The following is a 15,290-nucleotide window of genomic DNA, read 5'->3' as shown; positions in this document are numbered from 1 at the left end:
TATTTATCACAGGTTTTATTTAAAATGTGTACACATAGCAATATATTACATGATATACTATTTATAGCATGTGCAAATTGTAAATTAAAGTATGATAGGATAGCGGAGTCAGAGCATGTTGAGCGCAACCTGAGACAATATACTGTCTTCATATAAACATTTCCTGCACAAGTATAAAAAAAATTGTTTTACATTGCCTAAATGTTGTCTTCTTCTGACAGAAAAATGCCACATCTTGGTTGAAGTTCACCAATATTTCCCCATCCAGCTACAAAAAACAATTATGGATGTGAATCCAATACTCAAATGCAATTTTGGCGATTTGCCCCAGCGCCAAAAGAGTTAACTGGGAGCTAATTTCCTGTGACTTGAAGTGCAATTAACACTGTTTTACCATGGTAACCACACTAAGCAGGCATGGCAAGCTGCTTTGCAGAAAATAACAATCAATGATAATGACTAAATCAAGTATATTTGAACTTTTTGTCTTCGTTTTTTTGGAAGTCGACACATGGTTCTGACAAATGTCACTATCCAGGTGGGCTCTGTGTGACAAGGAGCCTCATACACAGAAACCACACAAGCACAGAGGAAAAAGAAGATCTTATGAAATGTGAACAGACCCAACAATCTATGCGATTAAAAAAAAACAGACTCCTTAAATCCCCTGGGGCATGTTGGAGTTAATACAATAAATTAGGTTAATCCTATATGCTACTTTTTATTTATATCTATGTAAATGAATAGCAACATTAAATGACTTCTCTAAAAAATATATATCTGTAGTCTTGTTACCAAACAAGAGACAAAGACATTCCTGAGTGACCAACTCCAAAAAATCCCCTATATATCCCAGCTGGTACTGGTTCTGTTTGACAGGCCGTGGTGGCAACAATGCTCCCATGTGACGCAAGTAAGGGGTTAGGCAAATATCAGTTTGTGAATCAAGTGACAGGAATCATTAAAATTCTGAGTGTCGCAGACTTATTATAAGCCAGTTAGACCAAATGTTCTGCTTCAGGAACAATCATTTTCCATGGGCCATCTGATGACACCCGAGTCTTATCCGGAGGCAGATGTTGGTAGCAGATTCTAAGTCATTTCCAGGTAAACAGTCCACATCTTTAAATATGAAGACAGGGAAAGGTTTAAGTTCAGGCTTCCTTTTTTGGGGATTTTGTGCAGTTTTCTCTTCACCCGTTTCTCCCCTCTGTGCCATGATGAAGAGTACAGAGATGAGCATCCACCCAAAACTGACCAGTCAGCATGTGGGGGTGGCGTAGGATGGTAGATGGTGTGTTCAAGGCATTGCCTCACCGATTAGCTGAATAACAAGACTTTCACTTGTTTCTGACTTGATGAGCAACAAACTGGCGTGTCTGCCTGCAGTGCTCGGCCTGAACTGGATGGGTAGCTTCAAATAGTGCTGTGATCTAATGGGTAGAGGAGAAAAACAACTGTGAAAACACAGTAAACATTAACACACACAACACAGTAAAAGCATGAATACACAACACACAAACATGTATTTACACATTCAAATCAAATCAAATACTCAAGATTGTAATAATAATAATCTTAATTACAATGTACTGTAAATACAAACTCATCCATAACAAATAAACAATAACAGGGGCAGCATTGTGTTCAGTCGGGTGGACATGAGAGTGCGTGATACGAAGTTTAACATGCTGGGGTCACCACACGGCTAGAACAAACTCTCAAACACACAACAGGCAGGGTTCAGGTTATGATGAAAATCTCCAGTACTAAAAATATGTTCTGCCCACTGAACACAGTTGCTCATCAACAGAGCATAGCACAGCAAGTACCTGTGACTGACTGCCAAGAGGACTCAGTTCAACAAAACGTGTGCACTGAATAAACTGTTGTAACATCTCCCACAGTGAGCATTAGAAATGGGAAAACGTTAGAGCATGTTCTGACTCAATATTAATACATAGGCCCAATCCCATTTCACCCCCTCCTTTCAAGGGGGTTATCTTGCCCCTTGAAACGGAGTTACAAGGGGTAGTGGTTGAAATCTTGCCCTTCGAATTGGGACAGCCCTTCAAGAAGCCGTTACATCATCAGTAGTCGTCGCTAAAAACCTGAGACGTCATCAGTAGTCGTCGATTTAAACAGACGAGACAAAAGTTTTGCCGGGGATGTCATTGTAATAACATTGTTGAGATCTTAAATAAACCAATGCTATTGTTTGCAGTTACTAAAGTGACAAACCTATAATATCCTAATAACATCTATGCTAATGCAGGTGAATCAATGACATTTGAAATTGAAAAGCTTGGATGCTCTGCGTTATTTCACGTATGAATCAAAAGGTCACAGGCTGCTAGCAGTGGTCTGTATAAAACCCTGCCAGGATGCTTTGTTATTAGAGAAGTTAAGTTCAGTAACATCGCTGCTTTTCGCGAGTTCTATCAAATGCTTCGTGCCCTTCTTTTTATGATGCAAAAAAAAAAAAGATAACTAGCGCTCGTTTAAAAAAAAGTTGTTGTGAAAAAAATGACCATAATACATTGAAATGATATTAAACTAAGATATTACAATCAATATCGTAATTTTTAAATCCTTATTAGTTGAGAAAATACTACATTTGAGGCCCTCTCTCCCAGCTTGCTGGTGATTCACAAGGCATTCTGGGTACCCCTGCGTTTGAAGTGAGGGTCGGAGAAATCTACGTTTCGAGGGCTATAGTGCCCTAACACTTGGCCCTACCCCTCCGGATTGGACCATAGATACTGAGTTTTATGAGAGAAATCAGTGTGGAGCCATCTCTGACAACAAACGGAAAAGTGTATAGCAGTAATAAGATAACACAAAACAGAGCTCGGCAATAATTACAAAGACGAGTTAAAGTTCCTGAAACCAGATTTTCAGTTGGCTGCTATCATGAAATGGAGCTTCTGTCAGGGATAATAACTACTGGACTCACCTCAGAGAATATTTGGAATGCTTGATGTGGAATGGCTCCTTAGTGTTTACAAATTTCAGCTGCAAGACAATTAGAGAAGCAAGACATTAAATATCAAACCCATGCACAGCGACAACTGTTAGTTTGATGTTATTACATTTCTCATATGGGATAAATTAAGTAAATCATGCAAATTTCTACTTGCAACACAGGGCTCCAGACTGCCACTATTTAGTTGCATTTTGCAACTATTTTAAGAGAAAGTGTGACAATTTTATAACCAGTGGAACTTGCAAATATGCCCCCCATTTTTTGGGGTTAAAAAAAAAAAAAAATCATTATAATATAGGCCATCACATGAAATACCAGGAGCGAGCAAGAAACTGTGTGTGTGCGCTCCCAGACTTCTCAGACTGGGAACGAGGTTGAGTTTACAGAGAGTCCATTTTATAAATGTTTTATTTATCAAGGATATTATAATATTTTTAATTCTAATTCAATTGTAAGACTGAATATTCTTAAGAATAAAAAGGGAATTGCTCTTTGAAAGGATGTACTTGCAGGATTATGTTCTAATATTATTATTTCAGTGGTATGAAATTGTTTCAAAGGTATGGCAATAATATTTGTCACAATAATTTCTGGGACAATATATCATCCAACACAATTTGTTATCATGACAGGCCTACCTCAATATTTTACATCATGCACCGAGTAAGAGGTTTCCTTTCACACTTTACTGCTTTAGTTCTCTGAGAATGTCTTTCATATTCAAGCAAAATTGGTATTGTACAATGAAATATCCCAAACTGAATCGATATTGAACGGAATCATATCGAATCGAAACCTTGTGAATCAGAATCTCACCCCCCTTGCAATCTGATTGGCCATCCCGTGGTGTGGTGATGTCAATCATTGTCTAAAGCTGATTGCCACCCGTGGTTGTACAACGAAACGGAAGCAATGCGGAGACCTAGAGGCTGGGCTTTGTATAAAACTCTAGAGGGCTTTCATCTTGAAGCAATACAGGAAGTGGTTCCGTGGCTCCACTGATTAAAAGCTGTCACTTCACTACGGACTTTCCTCATCCCCTGAGTTGAGGTAAGAATTCTATATTTTAAGGACACCTCAAAGATTTCTTCATGAATAAGAAACAAACTGGGAGAGTTCTACAGTTTCCCACTGAATGAAGTAACTTGAATACCTACTTTTAATTACTGAATGAAGCTGGCATTGTGTACTGTGCAGTTTTCTTATGTGTCATTGTTAAATATCTGCACTTTATGCTACACTGTAAAAAGTAAAATTGTAGTTTAATTTAGAATACAATTAATTTAGTGTTGACTATGTCAATCAATCGTTTTAGATCCACAAAGGGAGGAGAATGAACCTAATGATAACCGTGCTAAATGGGATTGCAGCAGCGACCGCAACCTCCAAGTTCATCCTACTTTTGCTGCACCTAAAGGTCGCCATGGTAGAATATTAATCAACAAAAATGTTATTAATCCACCATAATATTGCCCACCATGTAATATGTGAATTCCTCTTTTGTATCACTTGCCTGCTGGAATGCAGTTGTCTGAGTACATTTAGGTGAAAACAGGTAATGCTTGACCAACTCAATACATTACTTCTGAGTTGTCATTGCTTGAAGATCTCCCCTGATCAAGTTTCAAAATTATATAATATAGTCTACTTGGAAAAAGTAATAATTGTTAAAATCTTTGAAATTACATCTACTCATTCTCTCCTGTTTAAAATCCAGAAAAATGTATTTCAAATATTTTTAATTTCAAAGGTTTTCCTACTTAATACAAGATGTAAACGGTAAAGTCTATACTCAATGTATGTGAACTGTTGGCTTCAAGTATCCACATCGTAGTATAAGTTGTATAAGTTGAATATTGGCTCTAAACTACTTGTGATGTGACAAATCATGCTCGTGGGCCCACACTTACAATTCGATTTTCAGTGAGCACAGACAAACATTCTAATTTATGTCAATTATTGTAAAAACAATTTTCAAGTCTCAACATCTGTACACACATCATTCTGCACAGTGAAGCTCAATCATTCAGCTTTGGAAACAAGAAAGAAAATACAAATTTTTAATTTCAGCATTGATCACAAAGATTACTTTCCACAGAAATTTGAAATGTTATATATTTCCAAACATTTCTCAAACCAGAGCTGTGGGCCCTGCACAACAGAGCAACCTTCCCTTCCACTCAGCATGGACAGGGTAGGACGAGAGCCTTTAATGCCTCCTGGTACAAAGTCTACACTTGGCTTGAGTATTCTCTGTGCCAGGATAGTGCAAACTATTTTGTATGCAGACATTTTTCACTCCCCTCTGCTCCTGAGACAACATTTACCATAGGCAGTGGCTTTTCTGGCTGGAAAAAGGCCATGAACAAAGATGGAGGATGCCAGAAGCATGCCAAGGCAGAGCACCATCTTAATGCCATGGTGACATGGAGTATAAGAGGGATGTTGAGAATAATACACATTTAACCCAGGCAATGGATACAAATGTGATAATTACTATAAATATTGCAATATTTGACTATTAACAGTGCTGTATATAGTGTTGCACAATACATTGTACTCACTTAAATTGCCTTAGACTACTGTTGGTGAGCTTACTAATTGCACGTAAGAGCCAGATGTTAATGAGAATATTGTAAACAAGGGGACATCAGCATTTTATTGTTGACAGTGGAAAATTAAAAGGTCATATGCACCTTCAAGAAGTGGTGAAAGAGTTAATGTTGCCAACAAAAACAAGATAAAGACATAAATACACTAACTGTACAATCTAAGAAATGTAATTGTTTCCACTTAGTAGTCTAAATATTAAAGAGAGGTGACCTTCATTTTTAAACTTTTGGGTGCCCCCCACAAGAAAATACTCTGGATCCGCCTCTGAGTGGTCCTCAAGGGGATGTGCTCTAAACGGAAAATTGTACTTACTTGATTCTTGTTGTTCTGGGTTTGTACCCTCATAGTCAAATGCACTTATTGTAAGTCGCTTTGGATAAAAGCGTCAGCTAAATGAAATGTAATGTAATAATATCTGTAAAACAGTTAAGATGAGAAAAAATATGAATGTGTTGTGTTGCATGACGTCGTAAGTGGTGCGCCTAGATTTTGTGCTGGTGCTCCTAAAATTTTCAGTACGGAGCATCAGTGCTACCAGTGAAAAAAGTTAGTCTGGAGCCCTGCAACAGTGTGTGAGCTTGTTAAAAATCCCATCTACAAAAGCGAATGAAAGTAATGGAAACAACTTGTTAAAAAACAATTTGTGGTATAGCTGACGCTGAATATGTTTGTATACACTGTATTTCAGCTTCTGCTGCAGTAATAGAGAATAATAAATCCCTTCAAAAGTCTTGATGGGAATAAGTTGTGTCTCACCTCATGCGTGCTGGATGAGTTGTTGCGGATGCTGACCTTCAAAGTGTTGGACTCACCCACCCGTGTGGCAGGGAAGGTGTACAGATCCTGTGGAGAATACACACCCCTCCACACAGTCTCCTCCTGGCTGGGGGATTACAAATTGTGATAGTTTAAACAGGAAGCCTAACACAATTACATTCAGGGAATGTGAGATAAATTCCTACGCTATCAGGGCATCCAAATATAGCTTCCTTATACACAAGGTAAACAGACTACTTCTCCAACAGGTGGATGATCTGATATCTTCCATACTGGCTGTAAGTTCTACAGGGAACCTGCTGAGGATCATATGCATATTTAGTTTTAGCAAAATATTTCGAACCTGTTTTTGCCTGCTGAGGCATCATCTCCCTTTCTGGTCTTGACCGTGGGCTCTTTTTTCACCACAGTGTTGTCTCTTTCCTGTGGTCCTTCCACAGATCCAGCTTTTACACCCTTTAGACAAACAGACAACATTTTAAGATCTTGGCTAGTCATCTCAGAATGTGAGAAAATAAAACTCAAAACGTTGGGCTAATTAAAGTCAAGTTCAGACTTCATGAAATTCAAAGTCGTCGGATTACTGCGGCACACGACACAATTTGCTGTCTTGTGACCCAGAGTCTTTCAGTCATTGTGAGTTCATACTACAAGACTGACTAGCGATGGTGGGGGGGGGGGCAACCTTAAACTTAGCTATGTTTGATCAAGATAACGTGGTGACTCCGACCGGATTTGAGTTTTTGACGTGTCAGTGAGCCTCTAATCTTGTCTTTGAAGAGTTCACCCATGGCATTGGCAACTGCAGATCGAGCCCCAGTCGTGGGCTTTTGTTGAGGACTTGTAAAACTCGCCAAACTAGGCTTAAGTACAATTGATAAGAATTAACCTCATTATTATTAGTAGTACTGAGAAACATATCTATTTGAAAAATAAAAAAAAAACTCAAATGCATATTTTGAAACAGTATGAAACTGATCACACATTCAGTTCAGCACCAGATAATGCTAGGGACACACCGGAGGCGGAAGCGGCCACCTGGCTGTTTACACCAGAAGCCCATTTCTCCCCGCCGGTCAGCCCACGATTCTGCTTTCTCCGCTGGTTGTTGTATGCTCTGTTCAATGTAGGGATTCGGGGGTAAATGATGATGGTCTTCACAAGTGACTGACCTACACAAGCCTATAGCCACCCCACCTCTCTCTCTCTCTCTCTCTCTGTCTGTCTGCTTGTGTGTGTCTGTCTGTAGACACAACTGACAAAAGTGTGAAATAAGTACATAATAAAAAATAAAAACAATTACAGTGAATGGGCAGGTGGGGAAATTTCATCATGTGGGGGGAAAAAAAAAATAATTCGGGTAAATTGAATCTCAAGAACAGCAGGAAAATTTAAAGTATGGGATTCACATTTGATAATTTATATCATATACAATATATCATTTATATTGTTTAAAATGAAAAGAATAGAACAGACACCGAAACCATAACTGCAGATCGCTAGCCGGCAGCGGCGCTTTGCTGCCGGTGTGAACAGCCCAATTGATTAACATGGGCGCGGAATGTAAGCGGGCAGCATTTCGTGGCCGCTTCCGGCATGTCCCTAGCATATATGTTTTTCAAATTGGAGTCAAAGATTTGCAATTGAGGGATTTTGCACCCCACCTTTAACATCTAAAAAAACCCAATCTCAGCAAGGTCTCTTCTTCTCATCCCACAAGACACTTTTCTCATTTGTTAATTCTGCCACCAATGTTACACAACCCACTGTGACCTTGACCTTTGACCTCCACTCATCAAAATCTAATCAGTTCATCTTTGAGTTTAAGTGAACACATTCCCTGAAGCTGATCTTCAGATATCCATTTCAAGAAAAACATGAACATACTTTGTGAGGCCAACATGACCTTGACCTTTGGCTACCAAAGTCAAGTGATTTATTCCTCAAGTCCAAGTAAATGTTTGTGCAGAATGTGAAACTTGACGGCATTCCAGAGATATCACCTTCACAAGACAAAAATGTGCTTTGTGAGGTCACCATGACCTTGACCAACAAAAGTTAAACATACACGCGCACACGCACACACACACACACACACACACACACACACACACACACACACACGCGATCTCAATGGTGTCTGACTTAAGTAGCAGCTTTACAACAGTTACCTAAAAACAAAGGATGCGAGGCTGTATTTCACTTTATGGGTGTTGCTTCCCTACTATTGGACATATATAGGCCAATAGACTTATTAGGAACACTTTCTTAATCATAACTTCTATTCAAACATGCTGGCACAGCACGATATATATATATATACACACTACTGTTCAAAAGTTTGGGGTCACTTAGAAATTTCCTTATTTTTCAAAGAAAAGCACTGTTTTTTTCAATGAAGATAACATTAAATTAATCAGACATACACTCTATACATTGTTAATGTGGTAAATGACTATTCTAGGTGGAAACGTCTGGTTTTTAATGAAATATCTACATAGGTGTATAGAGGCCCATTTCCAGCAACTATCACTCCAGTGTTCTAATGGTACATTGTGTTTGCTAATCGCCTTAGAAGACTAATGGATGATTAGAAAACCCTTGAAAACCCTTGTGCAATTATGTTAGCACAGCTGAAAACTGTTTTGCTGGTGAGAGAAGCTATAAAACTGGCCTTCCTTTGAGCTAGTTGAGTATCTGGAGCATCACATTTGTGGGTTCGATTATACTCTCAAAATGGCCAGAAAAAGAGAACTTTCATGTGAAACTCGCCAGTCTATTCTTGTTCTTAGAAATGAAGGCTATTCCATGCGAGAAATTGCGAAGAAACTGAAAATTTCCTACAACGGTGTGTACTACTCCCTTCAGAGTACAGCACAAACGGGCTCTAACCAGAGTAGAAAGAGAAGTGGGAGGCCCCGGTGCACAACTCAGCAAGAAGACAAGTATATTAGAGTCTCTAGTTTGAGAAATAGACGCCTCACAGGTCCTCAACTGGCAGCTTCTTTAAATGGTACCCGCAAAACGCCAGTGTCAACGTCTACAGTGAAGAGGCGACTCCGGGATGCTGGCCTTCTAGGCAGAGTGGCAAAGAAAAAGCCATATCTGAGACTGGCCAATAAAAAGAAAAGATTGATATGGGCAAAAGAACACAGACATTGGACAGAGGAAGATTGGAAAAAAGTGTTATGGACAGACGAATCAAAGTTTGAGGTGTTTGGATCACACAGAAGAACATTTGTGAGACGCAGAACAGGTGAAAAGATGCTGGAAGAGTGCCTGACGCCATCTGTCAAGCATGGTGGAGGTAATGTGATGGTCTGGGGCTGCTTTGGTGCTGGTAAAGTGGGAGATTTGTACAAGGTAAAAGGGATTTTAATAAGGAAGGCTATCACTCCATTTTGCAACGCCATGCCATACCCTGTGGACAGCGCTTGATTGGAGCCAATTTCCTCCTACAACAGGACAATGACCCAAAGCACACCTCCAAATTATGCAAGAACTATTTAGGGAAGAAGCAGGCAGCTGGTATGCTGTCTGTAATGGAGTGGCCAGCGCAGTCACCAGATCTCAACCCCATTGAGCTGTTGTGGGAGCAGCTTGACCGTATGGTACGCAAGAAGTGCCCATCAAGCCAATCCAACTTGTGGGAGGTGCTTCAGGAAGCGTGGGGTGAAATTTCTACAGATTACCTCAACAAATTAACAGCTAGAATGCCAAAGGTCTGCAATGCTGTAATTGCTGCAAATGGAGCATTCTTTGACGAAAGCAAAGTTTGAAGAACAAAATTAATATTTCAAATAAAAATCATTATTTCTAACCTTGTCAATGTCTTGACTATATTTTCTATTCATTTTGCAACTCATTTGATAAATAAAAGTGTGAGTTTTCATAGAAAACACGAAATTGTCTGGGTGACCCCAAACTTTTGAACGGTAGTATATATATATATATATATATATATATATATATATATATATATATATATATATATATATATATATATTCAGAGAATCATGAAGATGATCAATCCCCTGATTTGTTGCTTGCAACAGTTTGAACACTGCAAAAGTAAAACAAATGTATTTCATTATGGTTTAGAAAAAGCATACATTAAGGAGAAGTTATAATGACCATTTTAAACTACACTACGAACTTTTTCAATACAAGTGTCCGGCTTGTGCTGAAAATTAGCTTTAGTATGTTGTGAGAAAGACCAAGACAACCACCATAAAACTAAAGGCTGGGTTCTCACAGTGCCACAGAGCTGGAAGCGGGTTCTGGTTTTCTGCTGGGGCTCAGACACTGGGTGGCACTCCAAGTCCCAGAACTGTGCATAATCTCCTCGGTCCCTGGGCAGGAAAGTCATAGGCACCTGAGAGGATAAGAAAAACATTGGAGGAAAAGTATTTGTATTGTAACTTTTTCTTATGCACTCACGTGTTCTTCGACCAAAACTTTATCATAATGGTTTCATAATTAAAAAAAAATAGTTCAGACAAAGATTGTAGGAATAGGATAATATTTTCACCTCAAGTACATACAGAACACTTTTTTTTTTAGATTCTTACGACATCTTGTACGACTAAAAATGTTCCTTAGTTACAGAACCACCGGTTGGTTTGTACTTGTCAGAGTCTCCTGTCTGGGTGTGGTCCCTCTACACTCCTGCTGACCTGCGATCACTTTATACTTTATAAATAAACACCAACACTAATTAGAAGTTATCAAGACCTGAACAGTACTGAAGTTAGATGACTCTGCACCGATGTAGTGACAGAACATAATTGATTAATGTTTTCCGCTACGTTCATTGTTTTAGCAATGTCCTGCCACTGCATAATTATAACCACCGCTTCTTCAGGGCCAGGACAGATGCACATTAAAGGTCCGGTAGTCCTGTATGTGTCAGTCTCTGTTGGAGTTGGTTTCCTCCTCACTCCCCTGCTGACCTGCGCTCACTTTACACTTTAACAATAAACACCATCACTGATCAGAAGTTATTAGGGCATGTACAGTACCAATGTTTACTTTGGGTTTGTTTGAATGGGTTTTATTAAAACACCAACATTTGGAACCAAAAAGAGAAGGACACTAAAGAATATGTTGGACTTGAATTCACATAAAACTACTTTAACAAAAATAATAAGAATAGGAAAGAGGTGTGTGTGTGTGTGTGTGTGTGTGTATCTCCCACAACCTCAACGTCCAGAGTTCAATCTGTATATATTTACAAAGTCTGTTTCAGTCTCCCCCACAAGCTCAACAAAGTTCAGTTCAATCAACGAAAACAGATGCAGCAAATCAGTTTTACCACAGATCTTGATCAACCAACAACTCAGGAAAGTAAACAAGAAGAGAAGCATCCTTGTCGCTTCAATGACAACAGTGTTCCCATATACAATATGTACAGGGCACTACTGGTAGGGTCGATGGTAAAGTCGGTCAGTCAGTTGGGCATACGACGGCTTACTGTAACGGGAAACTCCATAAGGAATAAACAATCCACCTGACTCCGACACCTGATTTCCTCCTGACTGACTTCCTAGACGAGGTGTCTGCTCCAGAGCAGCGACAACACGCTGACTTTACAACCCACCTTTGCAAAGGTAAAATTGACCATCCCCTCGGACGTTCACAATATGGCTGTAACTAACGATTATTTGATAATGAATTAATCGAATTAGTCGATTTGTTTTGAAGATGAGGAAGAAGCAGAAGCCTCCAACACGTTATCTCCTCAGGTTCATTCCAATGTGATGTTGTGGTGCTCTTCATTGTGAAATCAGTTTTACACAGTGTGCAGCTAATGGTCTTCTTGGAAGACTTGTTCTCACACTTTTAACAACTTGTCTCTGCTGAATCATTTGTGGCGTTCGCCTCTGCACAAGGCGTGGCACAGCATGCAGGAGGCAGGACATAACATATTATCTCTGCTGCGCAGATTGCATGTTTTTGTTTAAAGGACGTCGACACCAGCATCGGCCCTCGTCAACAACGGCACCTCTTTATCATCCTGAGATATTTATTTTTTCTTTAGTTTTTTTCAGTTTTTCCACATGTTAGAAACATCATTCACATGCCTACTCGCTCATGGAGAATCCTCCTGATAATCTCCTGCTGTTTTCTCACATGGGCTCACATTATCTTGACTTTTAAATTGGGGGCTGGCAGGTGAAACTATGGAGAACTCTGGGAAATTTCAGGAGATTATCTGGAGTTAAGTGAAGGTCTGAAAGCAGCTCTAGTAAATCTTGCCCTGTTCTTTTACACTGACTTGCTCTAAAAATGTGTGAATGCCTACCTGCATTTTCTCATTGGCTCCCAGAATTCCTGAGACCCTGGAGCATGTGAAAGCAGTGTAGGTAGCTCGGTAGACATCACCAGTGTTGTCAACACCCTGGGGAAAGAAACGGGTTGACATAAGTCACTGTTATCACCCAATGGTCAGTAATAAGACACAACTACAAGATCAATTAAACAACATCAGGAGTGTAAACCTACAGAGGAAAAAATCATTACCAAAGTCATTCATGAGACAAAAGAATTGACAAAAAAACCCTCAATAAATGAAACTGGAAATAGTAAAAGGGAGGGAGACTAAAGGGAGGAAACATAAGCAGTAATAACAAAAAGAGTTGGTAGACGAAAGGGATAATAAAGAAAAGAGCACCTTGACATATGGTGGGGCAAATGATGACAGGTACCACCTCACTTCTACTTGCCCATTCTGCACCTCCAGCTGGGCCTCTGAAGTACAGCAGCAACGCAAGAGTTTGAACAAGCACACTGTTTATTGACTACAGACAAAGGCTGCATGATATTAGCAAAACATGTGATATGCGATAACATTATTGAATATTGCGATGACGATATGACTTTATTATAAATAAACAAATGCGTAAGTATATGGTGTTATAGTATTTCTGTTTTGGTTTCCGCTGCTAACATAGACTCCATACAGTGAGTAGCCTATTCAGAAACTGAAAAAATGAAATGCATTATTTCCATTTCAACAACATGGTTTTATTGAGAAAATTTCACCTGGCTATGGACGCAGTGAGAGGGCGCACAGCTGAGCCGCAGCGCCACCAAATCAGGGGCAGACACCCAGGGCACAGCTCAACTAAGTCCGCTTACAGTGATCAGTTGGGGTCTATTCATACATGTTTGGACAGTGAAAAGTTATGTTTTACAGTTTTTACCGGATCTGACAGTAATTTACTGCTCCACTCTGTGTCTCTATCATTTGCGCAACACTGCAAACCGAATCGAGCCAAGCTGAGCGTGCCCTGCCATCTCCTCTGGCTCTCCATACATTGTTGACAAATTATGTTGTTTCTACACGTGTCTGATGACACTGTTTTTGTGTGTCGGTGTGTGCATCGATGTGTGTGTGGAAGAGAGCGAGCAGGATGGACCGATGAATGCACACACTGCTTTGAAGAAAGTTCAAGCAGTCTTTTGCGATACATATATCGCGCATTTTGATATTGCAATGACGGTCAATTTTCAATATATCATGCAGCCCTACCACCATCTACAAACCCTTAGAGTTTTTTTTTTACACCAAAAAACTTGTAGATTATCATTGTAAAGTTACTCAAACGAGAAACTTCTTTCTTCTAGATAGTCACCTCCTACCTGATGTTTCCCCAGTGGGAGTGGTGGCAAAGATGATACTCTTGTTGCTGATCTCCACCTGAGCTTGTGGGGTCTCCAGGGCCAGTGAGGGCTCAGTGGTGAGTCTGGCCACAGGAAGAATAGGGGTGGCAGCATGAGGGGGCAGCGCTGACAGTGTCCTATCTGATGGGGCTGCGGACACATCCAGAGCCAGGTCCTGACGAATCTGGACCTTAATAAACTAAAACAGAGGTAACATTGTTCACATTTAGCTCATGTTAAGTTCCCACAATTGAAGCTAGCATTTGCTCACAAAGTTGGGAGTGCATCCATAATATTTTATACCTTCTGTTGACCATCACACTGGACATAAACCTGTCCACTCCATGGTAGCAGGGCAGATTTTGTTGCTAGAGAGGGGTTAGGGCTGATCCAAATCTGCAGATGGCACCTTGGTTAACAAGTAAAATGGAAAAAGTCACACATAGTCACATAGATTATTATTTGACCCTCTTCCTGTAAGTGTTCATCCTAGAAAGATATGAAGACATAATATTAATAGCTGAGCTGCCACATACAAGCACATCAGATTTAACCGCTTAAGATATTTAGTGTGTGCTGTGGTCTCCTGTTTAACAAGTTGGTCAATATGCTCTCGTCTGGCTGATTGCTAATGTTGCATTCATAAGGAGAAAAGCACTACATCACTGCCCTTCCAAGATTAATCCATTATTTTCAGTGCTGGGAAGGATAGACTATCCTGTTTTCACAACTTTGTAATTACCCAGTAATGCACACGTAATGTCTAAATTATTTTACTTCTGTTGAACATTTACTCAGTCATCTCTAATCAAATGGACATCATGTCAAAAAGGTCACTAATGTGGCTGTGTTGTTAAAAACGTTGACCAAAATGTCAAGTGGAATAAAAACCAACATGACACATCATCTAAACACAGTAGTAGTATTAGTTTTAGTAGTGTGCATTTCAGAATTGACATTTCAATAAGTTTGGTATAAGTATATATTACAATTCATTTAGGCCAATAAGGCTACCAAATGTTTTTTAGCATGTTTCATGATTCAAGCATTTATTTAAGATTACGCATGCTTTTACTGAACCACAGAGTGTACTTTTTTCTTACTGAGGCTCGATCACTCCATGCTGAGGTGTGATGGTGAGGCAGTGAGCGGGCCAGGACAAATCAAAGCTTAGCTCTCTGGAAGTGTTGTTACGGATCTGAATCTGACTGGTGGTGGCCGCTCCATCTGAAAATGAATATCAACAATG

At 39.7% G+C, this 15,290-nt stretch overlaps 1 protein-coding gene across 3 annotated transcripts in view; it reads right to left on the bottom strand.

Moving 5' to 3' along the window:
* The window catches only part of cep192 (centrosomal protein 192), a 47,856-nt gene continuing 32,566 nt past the window's right edge, over positions 1-15,290 (bottom strand). For all 3 annotated transcript variants that reach the window (XM_034611229.1, XM_034611232.1, XM_034611230.1), the window contains exons 42-51: positions 15,145-15,268; positions 14,345-14,450; positions 14,021-14,240; positions 13,050-13,126; positions 12,681-12,776; positions 10,632-10,751; positions 6,720-6,832; positions 6,356-6,482; positions 2,957-3,015; positions 1-1,433 (exon numbers count right to left, since the gene is read on the bottom strand). In XM_034611229.1, the coding sequence (XP_034467120.1) occupies positions 1,301-1,433; positions 2,957-3,015; positions 6,356-6,482; positions 6,720-6,832; positions 10,632-10,751; positions 12,681-12,776; positions 13,050-13,126; positions 14,021-14,240; positions 14,345-14,450; positions 15,145-15,268 (1,175 nt within the window). In that variant the 3' untranslated portion in view covers positions 1-1,300. The remainder of the gene's footprint in view (positions 1,434-2,956; positions 3,016-6,355; positions 6,483-6,719; positions 6,833-10,631; positions 10,752-12,680; positions 12,777-13,049; positions 13,127-14,020; positions 14,241-14,344; positions 14,451-15,144; positions 15,269-15,290) is intronic.

This window comes from Hippoglossus hippoglossus, chromosome 16 (assembly GCF_009819705.1).
Source record: "Hippoglossus hippoglossus isolate fHipHip1 chromosome 16, fHipHip1.pri, whole genome shotgun sequence".
Lineage (NCBI taxonomy): Eukaryota > Metazoa > Chordata > Actinopteri > Pleuronectiformes > Pleuronectidae > Hippoglossus > Hippoglossus hippoglossus.
Note: the sequence above shows the minus strand (reverse complement) of the source record. Positions and strands in the feature narration are given on the sequence as shown.